General features: G+C 42.1%; 1 protein-coding gene across 1 annotated transcript in view; it reads left to right on the forward strand.

The window, feature by feature from the left end:
- The window catches only part of MCTP2 (multiple C2 and transmembrane domain containing 2), a gene marked incomplete in the record, with an annotated part of 246,278 nt that overhangs the window by 121,720 nt on the left and 111,371 nt on the right, over window positions 1-13,187 (forward strand). The window contains 1 exon segment of the mRNA XM_045163827.1: window positions 12,154-12,256. Coding sequence (XP_045019762.1) covers window positions 12,154-12,256 — 103 coding nt within the window.

Raw genomic sequence — 13,187 nt, forward strand, 5'->3', positions numbered from 1 at the left:
CCAGTTTTAAAGTTGTATCTTTGCAGGTAGCAATTAGAAAAAGAAAATGCCCGTCACTCATGGCTCTGATCAAAGCTAGGAGGGTGTTCCTCACTAGTGGTTACTGATGTTTTGATAATGTGGCCATAAAAAGAAACTTTGGAGAAGTTGAATTCTCATTACTTTCCTGGCATTTCAGAACATTGGAATAATGTATATATCATATATATATAGAAACAGAGATATACAATGTTAGTTGCTCAATCCTTTCTGATGCTGCAGTCCCATAGACTGTAACCCACCAGGCTCCTCTGTCCATGAGATTTCCCAGGCAACAATACTGGAGTGAGTTGCCATTTCCTCCAGGGTATCTTCCCTACCCAGGGATCAAACCCAGGTCTCCTGCATAACAGTGCCTACATTGCAGATTCTTTACCATCTGAGCAACTAGGGAAGCCCTTATATGTAATATATCATATATATATAAACCATGTATAGAAGTGTGTGTGTGTATGTGCTAAGTCGCTTCAGTTGCATCTGACTCTTCGTGACGCTGTGGACTGTAGCCCGTCAGGCTCCTCTGTCCATGAAATTCTCCAGGCAAGAATACTGGAGTGGGTTGCTGTGCCTTCCTCTAGGGGATCTTCTTGATCCATGGATCAAACCTGCATTTCTTGCACTGCAGGCAGATTCTTTACCACTGAGCCACCCAGGAAGCCCTATATATATATATACATGATATATTATTTATATATCATGTATATATATGATATGATATATATATATGATATATGTACATTCACTGAGGTGAATTTCTTTGCTATTATAAATTTAACTTTTTATATAAAGATAAAAATTAGTGCAACCTTCCAAATGTTATAAGATATTAATAACTAAATCTACAAGTTACCAATGTTAAGATATTTACAAAAGATAAAGACTTCTGTGTTCTAAAGTATAAAAAAATGTATAACTTTTTCAAACTAACTCAAATCTTTGATAAATCTTTGATAAACTGTTTTATTGTATGATTGAACCTACTCAGTATTAATTTAAATTTATTTATAACTTGGCATTTTATATGTGTGTCTGACATTTGTGTATAAGTGAGAAGATCTTTTATCTTAAAGAATCGGAGGTAATCTAACTTCCCTTGTAGCCCATCCCTCTAAAATTGGTGAAAGATATTTTAATGTTCTCTGTAGCCAATATGAGATATGGACAACCATGTGCAGTTATTCTAATACAAGAGCCTGTCAGATATTTTTATTAAAGCATTTGTCTCACAAACACCTTGCCCCAATGTAACCTAAAATCTTTAAGTAATAGGTTATCCAGTCTGATGTCAGTACTTCTGTAGTAAACAAGGCCATAGCCTTGATTCAGAAAACAGATGATAAATTGTACTTTGAAACTCAAGGTGAGTGTAGCTGTTTGTAATGCTTAACAAGACCAACATCCTTCACTCAAAACTCAGCTGTTTAGAGAAGAAATTAATAAAAGCCAAGCAAAAACAATGCAGAGTTTCTTTCATAGACTATAAAATGATTATCAAGTAGTTAATAGGTAAATGGAAAAATACGGGACTGAAATATTTTCTGGCCAGAATTGTGTTTCAGGGACTTTTCTGGTGATCCAGTGGTTAAGTCTTCACCACAGCTGGTAAAATTCTTCATTCTTTCTTTAAGTACCTAATCCTTTCCCAAGAGACTGCAACTCATGCTTTGGATAAATCGGTGTTCAGTTCAACAGTTCCTTCATTGAAGATGAAGATTAGTCCCTGTTTGATTTGTCCTTTATTTTTATGGTAACTGCCTTTCATTTTAATTCCTGTATATTATGGGAAAGATTGAGGGTGGGAGGAGAAGGAGACAACAAAGGATGACTTGGTTGGACTTGAGTGGCATCACCCACTCAATGGACGTGAGTTTGAGCGAACTCCAGGAGACAGTGCAGGACCGGGAAGCCTGGTGTGCTGCAGTCCGTGGGGTTGTAAAGAGTCAGACATGACTTAGTGAATGAACAACAACAACAACATACTGAGGTACAGAAGATGTATAGAAACAGGTATGCAAATCTTGCTTCTACCGTGTTCTAGCCATGGGTACACTTCAGCCTTTAGCTTCTCATGGGTGTTTTAACAGTTAAGTTGGTTGGTGGTAGTGGTAAAGAACCTGCCTGCCAATGCAGGAGACATAAGAGATGCAGGTTTGATCCCTGGGAAGATCCCCTGGAGGAGGAAATGGCAACCCATGTCAGTATTCTTGCCTGGAGAATCCCATGGACAGAGGAGCCTGGTGGGTTACGGTCCATAGCAAAGAGTTGGACTCAACTGAAGTGACTTAACACACAAGTTAAAACCTAAATGAGCTTACTAAACACATATTACATGCTCATTAAATGCTATTCCCATTCTTTGTTAAATTTATTTTTCTAGAGTGTAGATGACATGGGGAATTTCACAGGTTGTCTTCTTGATATTTTGTTCATAATTTTACTGAATTTCAAATAATGTTGGAAATATCAGCATTGCTAATCACTGGTTAATCATTGCTAATCACAATAGCTTTTCAACACTTTTGGAAATCTATAGTTACCACTCTGTGATTTTTTTTGTTTCTGTTTTATTGCCTGATAAAGTATAGAAAAAATATGCTTCATGGTAGGAAAATTCTCATACTGAAACCAGTTTAGTGCTTCTATTCACATTTTGTAATATGGATAATAGTTTTATTGATATAAAATATATTTGTGGGCTCATCAATTTTTGTTGTGCATAAAAGTGCTGTTTTTAGAAACTGTTGACCAAAATACTGCAGTTAGATACCATATTGTAGAGGAGAAATATTCTAGCCATATGCTATAATACTGACTTTTGAGTAGTTTTTATAAATTATAACAGTATGTTTTTTGTTGTTTTGGGGGTTTATTTTTTGAAATATAAGACTGCTTGTATCAGAAGGGCAATAGTCTTATAGTTATTGTTCACTGGGACTTTTAAATCACATGTCCGTTTTCTAGTTTGTGTTCATTGTCTGCTTTTTAAAGTTGTGTTCATAACAATAGCTCCCCTCTTAAAGATGCTCCGTTTTCAAAGGACTGACTATAATTGCAATTTCTAGGAAGCTCAGCGATAGTCATTTAATGCTCTTAATTCATGAGAACCTCATGGCTAGCTGAGCCCAAATCAAGACCAACTTTTAAGAAACACATCAAAAATGACACAAATCTGCCTTGGCAGGCCATCTGCTTTCATAGTCTGCCAAGGAACATGAACTCGAGTCAATGCATCTAGCTCCGATAGATGCAGGTCTACCGGAGATACAGCCATGTGTAACTTACTGGCACCTTGAGAGTGAATGAGTTCAGTTCATTTGTGGTGCTCTGTGAATTGACAGCTTGTTCTACTGGTTGTGTTCCTAGTAAGATCTTTATTTATTCAGCCGATGTACCTCCCCTGTGTGTGAGCCTGTGTTGGGCCCTGGTTTCACAGTGCAGGGGGAGAAATTAATCACCGCCTTCACATGGAGTGAGTACTAATCCCCCAGTGGTATCTAATGACCGTGCTACTGTCAAGGTCAAGAATAGGGTGTCAGGGTTCATTAAAGGGATACCTGTCTGGTGTTCCTGCAGGTTGTAGCTGAGACATCAGGGATGAGGAGCAGTTAACACAGTAGAGATGAAGGAAAAGCATTTTCAAGTGAGGGAACAACACATTCCAAGCCTGCAGGGCTTTTCCAAGACGTGTGAGAAGCGAGTGAGACTGGAGAACAGAGGACGGTGACCTTGAGGCGTGAGAAGGCTAATGTATTAGGTGGGACTGGATTATATAGGAACATGCGGTCCAGGGGAAGAAATTACAGATCTTTCTAAGTAGGGAAGTGATGTGATCTCATATGAACTTAAATACTAGTTTATTCTGGTGGCTGTGTAGAGCAAGCATTTTGGAGGTGCAAGAGTGAATCATGGGGAGATGTTAGGCAAATGCGGATGATGCTGTTTCATGGAGCTTGAGTGAGAATACTGGAGTGGGTTGCCATTCCCTCCTCCAGGGGATCTTCCCAGCCTGGGGATCAAACGCAGGTCTCCCGAATTGCAGGCAGATTCTCTACAGTCTGAGCCACTAGGGAAGCCCCTCACAGGGAACAGAGTTAGAAGGAAAAATTCTCAGCTCTGTTTGTGCTGGAATATTACAACATCAGAAATGTAGTTAAGCAAACATCTCAGCAAAATTGTCCCCTTCCTTTGTGGACTTCACAGTCTGAAGCGAGACCTGTCTGTCCTCACTTCCGGCTGGACGTCCACCACTGCGAGGTGATCAGGCCCTCATCTGCAGGACGCCACCGAGGCCATCAGTTGGTTCAGAGATGCTTGCAACCCACTTGGGAAAGTAGGAAATCCATGAAATTTAGGTCCAGAATAAAGAGAGATCAGGATTTTCTCTTCTGTTAAAATCCCTCTCAGAGCCCAGCACAGTATTTTCCACATTTTAGGAAACCATAAGTTACTTGTTGAAGGAAGGAGCAGGCACATCATAGCACATGGCATTATAACACCTAAAGTAAATGATCATAGGAGGTTGAGAGGGGAGCTCCCTGGAGGTTAAGGTGGCAAAGAAAGTTCCTTGAAGATGCTACATCTTGATCTAGGCCTTGGAGGTTAGCTGGTCTTTGATTTTTTTTGGAGAGGCGTGGGGCTTTGGGAGAGCATTGCAGGGAGAAGCCATTCCACATGCAGAATAAGAGGCAGGACTGAGCCCCGTACCTCTGTGCTGCTCAGGGATGGAGCACAGATGCTCCAACTTTGATAAAGGGTTTAGGATCGGGGTCAGCTCAGGATGGATGGTGTGGGTAAGTTGTGAGAGAACATAGATTTCCAGGATGAGCACTAGAGTTGGCTCCAGTACATGATAGTAAGGTTTATCAACAAATGATTAGAGATGATGATGCAACTGAAGGGAGGGATTTTGGAAATGAAGTCTGGGGTGGCTGTTGCCCTTATCTGCACCCCAGCCTGGGCTATAATGTGCCACAGTTAGCTTCAGAAATTAGCTTCTTCTAGAAATTCTTTCTTCTAGCCCTGCCCCTTGTATTGACTGACAGTCTGTGGTGGTTCCTGGCTGCCAGATAAATAAAAAGAAATAAATTAAAAAAAAATGCTCTGGTCATGGTCTTCCAGGCTTCCAGCCAATCAATCTCTTCCTTTATCCACCAGTATCTTACATTTCCTGATCACCACTATTTAGCTGTATGTGTGTGTGTGTGTGTGTGTGTGTTTATCCCTGTCTGTATCTGTGTATGCACGGTAAGTCACTTAAGTCATGTCTGACTCTGCAACCCCATGGACCTCTGTCCATGGGATTTTCCAGGCAAGAATACTGGAGTGAGTTGCCATGCCCTCCTCCAGGGGATCTTCCTGGCCCAGGGATCAAACCCAGGTCTCTTAACATCTCCTGCATTGGCAGGTGGGTTCTATATCTATGCCCATGTATGTATGTATGTATCTTTCTATCTGTGTATATCTGTCTCTCTATCACTGTATCTTTCTCTGTATCTGTCTGTCTGTCTGCTTAATGAATGTAATGCTCTGATCTCTCCCTGTCTCCTTAGCAAGGACCTACCCATTTCTGCTGGCCAAGTCAGCCACCTCCCAAACCTTGCTCAGAATTCACCTCCACTGTGAAATCTTTCTGGACTTAAGCCAGATAAATTAAATGTCTCTAAACTTTAGTTTCCTCATCTGGAAAATGGCACAAATACTCTTCACCGTATAGAATGGGCATGAGGATTAAAGGAGAACTGCATGAAGCATGGTTTCTTACCTGGAGTTGGGAGAGCCTGGCTCCCTCCAGCCAACACCCATCCCTGGGCACCAAAGTCCCCAGCTGCCTCCTCCCACTGGGCCAGGACACTCTTCGGAGGGGGGCCATGCATACTTTGGCTATGCCTGCATTGTGTCCTTTAAATGAAATTCAGGGCTAAATATAGAACAGAGATGTACAAATGAGCAATAGAAGGGAGATAAGGACAACATGTAATCAGAGATCACAGAGGAGAATGGCTCAGTCCGCTGGCAGAGGGTGTGAGGGAAGTTTTCACTGAAATGGTGACATTTGCTGAAAAGCGTGATTATTCTGAGAGTTCCTTGAAGGTAATGACTTGGTGGTCCATGTACATCAGGGCCTGGTTCAGTGCCAAGTGCAGAATGGGAGTTTAATAAATATTTGCCGGATGAATGATATGACCTCTCAAATACTTTTTATTGCTTGTCAATCAACTTCTGTAACTGATATAAAGGTAAAATTATTTAAACGTGAAACCTCCACTTGCTGTTGGAGGAATACAAATGGATTTTAACCTGCCGTTTGAAAATAGCAAAGGCTGTTGCGAGCAAGGTGCTGAAACACCGCCGTGAATCTGAATCACCAGGTGTAGCCGTGTCAAGGTGACTTGGAGTGTGGATGCAGAAGAGGTCATCTGGGTGTTTTACCTGTAAAAACAGGGGGAGCAAAGAACAAGAGGGCGGACCCAAGTATAGCTATGTCCTTTTGCCTGGTACTGTTTGCTTGGTTCTCTTGGGAAACATTTGGATATTTCATTTGTGATGGGAGATCATTTTATCATGATCAGATAAAAATACTGTTTAAATTTTACTGAAAGTCCCCATCCGTCTGGAATCTTCCTTTTTAAATTTTATTTACTTACCTGTTTATTTTTAATTTTTTTGGCCATACCCTGTGGTACATGGGATCTTAGTTCCCTGACTGGGGATTGAACCCACACCCCCTTCATTGGAAGGCAGAGTCTTAACCACTGGGCCACCATGGAAGGTCTATCTGGAATCTTTGAAGGGCAAAAAATCAGTCCTAAAGTGTGCATGCATTACTCTATAGATGTTTTAATGTCTTTACTTCTTTTTCCTCATCTCTGCCTGTTTCTCCTGGAATATTAATAAATGCAGCATTTTAATGAGCTTTGACGGGATTATCTTCAGAGAGTCAGAGAGTCAGAGAGTCGGCGCAGTGTCTTCCCCAGAGGCACAACTGAAGCTCCCAGTTCCTGGAATGAAGTCTGTTGCTCATTACCTGGGACAGCAGAGTGTGTCGAGAGCGGGGCGGGCAGGACTCAGCCCACCTGTGCAGGCCAGGCCCCTGACTCCCTGCTGGGGGATCCCAGGGCTTTCAGTGCAAATGTCAGATGGCTTTCCCCGAGCCAGCGCTGACGGAATGTCACGCCAGTGTCTCCGGAGGAGCAGCCCTGACACCTCCCAACAGTCTGACGGATGGTTAAGTAGCTGTTTCAGTTTGGGTTGAGGAGCTCAGCATCGTCTACCAGAGTGTTAAGCCAAGAGCATGTGGGTCCTTTCAAGTTCACGGTTATTCAAGAGATGTCATGACCTTCTCCACTGACTTCTGACTTCTCCACTGACTCCACTGACTTCTCTCCTGACTTTGCTTAATATTACAATCCTTAGGGCCATCATGTTGCTTCAAATGGCATTATCTCACTTTTTTATGTCAGGTACCTCCCCGCCGAAACCCCACCCTGTACCCTGTGAGACACAGCCCCAGAGGAAGACCTGCCTTTCTAAAAAAATTCAAGTATAGTTAATTTACCATATTGTGTTACTCTCAGGTCCACCGCAAAATGATTCAGTTACACACACACACATGCGCACACACACGCACGTGTGCACACATGTGCACACACATGCACGTGCGCACACACGTGTGTGTGTATATATTCCTTTTCAGATTCTTTTCCGTTAGAGATTATTGCAAAGTATTGTTTCTATGCTCTACAGTAGATCCTTGCTGGTTATCTAATTCATTAGTATGAATAGGCTTCCCAGATGACTCAGTGGTAAAGAATCCATGTGTAATACAGGAGGCACAGGTTTGATCCCTTGGTCGGGAATATCTCCTGGAGGAGGAAATGACAATCCTGTCTAGTATTCTTGCGGGAAAATCCCATGAAAAGAGGATCCTGGCAGGCTACAGTCCATGGGGTCACAAAGAGCCTGATGCGACTGAGCACGCACCAAATGTACCTACAAACAGTGTACGTCTGTTAATCCCAGACTCCTAATTTATCTCCCCACTTCATCCCCTTGAGTAACCATAAATTTGCTTTCTATGTCTGTGAGTCTGTTTCTATTTGGCAAGTAAGTTCATTTGTATCTTTTTTTTTTTTTTTTAACCAACTTTACAACAGATACCAAAGGAACTTCTCTAGGTAGAAAAGGCCATAATGAAAAAAAGGAAAATTATGAAATGTATCATTTTTCCAGATTCCACATATAAGTGATATCATATGTGATATCATTTGGTATTTGGCATGGTATTTTCAGATTCCACATGGAAGTGGTATATGGTATTTGTCTTCCTCTATCTGACTTTGCTTAATATTACAATCCTTAGGGCCATCATGTTGCTTCAAATGGCATTATCTCACTTTTTTATGTCTGAGTAAAAAACTTCTTAAAGAAGCAATACTTTTTAAAAATGAAGATAGATTTGTGTGTGTTTGATTTGGGCTGCTCAACATCTGAAACCCCTTGTAGGATTGGGGTGCTTCTCTCGTATCTTTTGGAGAAGGGATTCTGATTTGCTTTCATTCAGTGGGAAGCCAGTATGTTCTCCCTTCCTGAGCCCTGGAATTTAGGAGATGGAGATTTGTTAGGCAGGGCAGTCCCTTTATATCTCCATCAAGTGAGGCAAAGAAGCAGGCTTGGAGAATGCATATTAGAAGCAGCTATACTTAGGGGGGCCTCCCTGGTGGCTCAGCAGTAAAGAATCCACTTGCAATGCAGGAGATGCGGGTTTAACCCCTGGGTCATGAAGAGTCCCTGGAGAAGGAAATGGCTACCCCACTCCAGTATTCTTGGCTGGAGAATCCCATGGACAGAGGAGCCTGGTGGGCTACAGTCCAATGGAGCCGCAAAGAGTTAGACATGACTAAGCAAATAAACAATAACATTTAGGGCTTGGATCAGAAATCTCTGTGAGGCCAGTTTTCCTGGGAAGAGAAATTGACCAAGATTCTGTGCCTGAGTATCCCTCAGCCTTTGGTTTCCAGTAACTTCAAACCTGAGTTTCCAGTCTGTGCACCGAGTCTGAGTTGTTGTTTAGTCACTAGTCCTGTGCAACTCTTTGAGACCGCATGGACAGCACACACCAGGCTCCTCTGTCCTCCACTATCTCCTGGAGTTTGCTCAACGTCATTTCCATTGAGTTGGTGATGCCATCCAACCATCTCATCCTCTGCTGCCTTCCTCCTCCTTTTGCCCTCAATCTTTTCCAGCATCTCAGTCTTTTTCCAGTGAGTTGGCTCTTCTCATCAGATGGCCAAAGTACTGGAGCTTAAACTTCAACGTAAAGCCCTTCTAAATGAATATTTAGTGTTGATTTCCTTTAGGATTGACTGATCCTGAGAGCTGTTTGCTATTATTTTGACAAATTCCTTTGCTGCTAAGTTTAGTAAGGGATCCTTTCCACTGCTTGTAACTGACAACCCCAACACATTCATTTGTGTCCGCAGCTCGATCCCCGTCTACTGGCCACTGAGATAATAGTCTTGGCTTAAAAGGTCTGGCCAGTCATATAAGTGTCCAGACCACTAGTCAGCTGAATGGAATATCCTGTTAAAGCTGACTCTTAGCCAGGCAGCTGCTCTTCTTGTCTTCTGTTTTTGAAATATCTTCATGCAAGTGTCTGCACACGTGTCTCTCTAAGGATGTGCAGCACCTCAGAGCCCCTCGTTATTAAGTCCATTGAATGTAGGTTCAGTGGCCTGAATGGTAAGCCAGTAGGTCATGTGACCCGAGTAGTGTCCGTGTTAGGCCTTGGTCTGGATTCCTCGGCCATTCGTTGGAGGTACATCTGTCTTTATGCCCCCAATTAATTCAGTACACACTGCTTTATAGAGCGCCTGTGTGTGCAGAGTCAGGCCATGTGTTCACATCCTGTGGATGTAAGAGACCCTGATGGTTCTCTAGATCCCTCTGTCAAGCTGAACAAAAGGGGAGAGACTTCTTACATGGTCACTGTCTGGGTTCCCCTTTGAATTCTAGTTTTTCTAATATATTTTTTTTTCCTTTTGGATGCTGTATGAGGTAAGATGGAAAAAGAAGTGAGATGGGAGAAGTAAAGGTTTAGCCTCGTTATTTTTTAAGATTAAAAACTTTGAATTTACCTTGGGAAATTAGACTTCTGCATGTCTCTGAGCACCAAAAGTGTCCCATGTGTATTTTCGTAATTTACTGACTATCTCAGATCAGATGTGTGTATGGCCACTCAATTCCAGAGCAGAGTTTTAACTGCTAAATAGCCATCATGGTGGTGGTTTAGTTGCTGAGTTGTGTCCGACTCTTGCTACACCATGGGCTGTAGCTCTCCAGGCTCCTCTATCCATGGGATTTCCCAGGCAAGAATACCGGAATGGGTTGCCATTTCCTCCTCCAGGGGATCCTCCCAACCCAGAGATTGGGAGATTGTTTACCGTTGAGCCACCAAAATAGCCGTGATTATACTTTTTCTCATTTTTCTCATCACCCTGTAGAAGCATGTCAGTTATCATAGACTTCCAATTGTAGATGAGTAATTATATTCACTCAAAGAGAATTTAGAAAGGAAACAGATATGTGCTTCTGTTTTCAAACGAAACACAAACGTGGGCCCCGTCACGTGCCGCATCGACACCTGCTCTTGTGAATCCTGTGCTGCCGTTGCTCCGCGTCTGGGGTGCATGTCAGTCCCAGCCCTGTAAGTTCCCTGACACCTGGCTTTCCCATGCAGAGTTTACAGGGCTTGCTAAAAAAAGAGGCTCACCTTTGATCTTTCAGCAAGCACAGTTTTTTTTTTTTTTTTTTATTGGAGTATAGTTAATTTACAATGCCATATTAATTTCTGCTGTACAGCAAAGTGATGGTTATACCTATAGTCATCTTTTCATGCTGTTTCATACTCCTCTTTTTCACACTCTTTCTCATTATGGTTTATCACAGGATATTGAATATAGTTCTCTGTGCTCTGCACGGGAACCTTGTTTATCCATCCTGTGTATAATACTTTGCATCTGCTAACCCCAAACTCCCACGTTGTTCTTCTCTCATCTTCCCCCTTGGCAAATACAAGTCTGTTCTTTACCAGCTAGCACAATTGTATTACTATAATATGTGGAATCTTAAGAAACGGTACAAATGAACTTATTTACAAAACAGAAACAGACTCACAGACTTAGAAAACAAAGTTAGGGTTGCCAAAGGGATTGAGGTAAAGGGAGGGATAGATTAGGCATTTAGCATTAACATATATACACTGTTATGCTATGCTATGCTAAGTCACTTCAGTCGTGTCCAACTCTGTGCGACCCCATAGACGGCAGCCCACCAGGCTCCCCCGTCCCTGGGATTCTCCAGGCAAGAACACTGGAGTGGGTTGCCATTTCCTTCTCCAATGCATGAAAGTGAAAGGTGAAAGTGAAGTCGCTCAGTCATGTCTGACTCTTAGTGACCCCATGGACTGCAGCCTACCAGGCTCCTCTGTCCATGGGATTTTCCAGGCAAGGGTACTGGAGTGGAAGGACCTGCTGTGTAGCACAGGGGACTCAATATTCTGTAATAACCTAAATAGGAAAAGAATCTATAAAAGAGTAGATATATGTATAGCTGAATCACTGTGATATATGGAAACTAATACAACATTATAAATCAACTCCAATATAAAATAATTTTTTTTTAAATAATATTGTTTTTGTTTAGTCACTCAGTCATGTCCGACTCAAACTCTATGGACTGCATCATGCCAGGCTTCCCTGTCCTTCACCGTCTCCCGGAGCTTGCTTAAACTCGTGTCCATTGGGTCGATGATGCTATCCAACCGTCTGGTCCTCTGTCGCCGCCTTCTTCTCCTGCCCTCAATCTTTCCCAGCATCAGCATCTTTTTCAGTGACCCACTGTGCGCATCACATGGCCAAAGTATTGTAGCTTTACTTCAGCATCAGTCCTTCCAATGAATATTCAGGATTGGTTTTCTTTAGGATTGAATAGCAATTGAAAAAAAAAAAAAAAACTGCATGATTTTTGTTCATTTTGCCTCTGTCACTTTTGAGACTCATTTGCCTCTGACCATGGAGATTCCTTTGTTTCTGACCGTTGTCCATTTTCTCTTTGCAGGGAAGAGCGATCCCTTTTGCTTGTTGGAGTTAGGAAATGACCGACTTCAGACACATACCATTTACAAAAACCTCAACCCTGAGTGGAACAAAGTTTTTACATTGTAAGTACTTTAGCCCCTGGAATATCAAAGAGCAGCTTTAACTCAGAGACCAATTATCCCTGATATGTATGGGGCAGTCTAGGGCTCTTGAGTGGAACTTTCTGTCCATTTTTATGGGCAAAGAAGGAATTTTATTGTTTTTCTCCTTCTGAAAACCTTTTATGCTTTCATTTTATAGAGTATAGTGTTAATAATAGAAGAGACCGTTTGGAACTGCAAGAGAGTGTTATAGGAGGCATTTGTAAAGTAGGTCTCTTAGTGACTCAATTAATCTGTGAGTAGAAGAAAGCTTCCATATATCCAGACTAATTCATTCCTGGGTTAAAGGAAATTACAAATGTAGACGTGTCTTAAATTCAAGGAGCTTATATCGTACAGCAGTATTTTAAAATCAGAGGACTTGCATTCTGCCAAAGGCTTTTGGAGCATACAGATTATGTGTGATTCCTCAAAGACTCCCCAAGGCCCCTTGTGTTCCAGCTTATCTGAATGACCTACTCTATAGTGATGCCCACTTTTTAGACTCAGGTGTTTAGGAAGCTGGATATCTTGCTAGTTGCTTTAGATTCCAAGGCACCTGGCCATCAAAGGGAGGCTCACCCAGTGTTGAATCTGGGTGAAATGGTGCCACACAGCCTCACAACACTGAGGAATGCTTTCTCTGTGCCTGTAGCTAAAATAATATAGTTTGTTGTGAATATGAATTGGTGGCTCCCAAGCAGAACGTTTATGGGGACCTACGAGAAGAGGTTAACTGTGCTAACCAGGCTTGCAAGAGTCTCTTGTTTGGTCAACACCTTGCCAATGACCATGGCTCCGTGTTTGCATTATAGCTGATGTCTGGCTCTGGTCGACATTGAAAAATTTATAAACAAGTGAATATGCATGGCCTTTTAGTATTTTGTGTTTCAACAATAGGATGCTTTCAGGG

The sequence above is a fragment of the Bubalus bubalis genome, chromosome 20 (assembly GCF_019923935.1).
Source record: "Bubalus bubalis isolate 160015118507 breed Murrah chromosome 20, NDDB_SH_1, whole genome shotgun sequence".
Classification (NCBI taxonomy): Eukaryota; Metazoa; Chordata; class Mammalia; order Artiodactyla; family Bovidae; genus Bubalus; species Bubalus bubalis.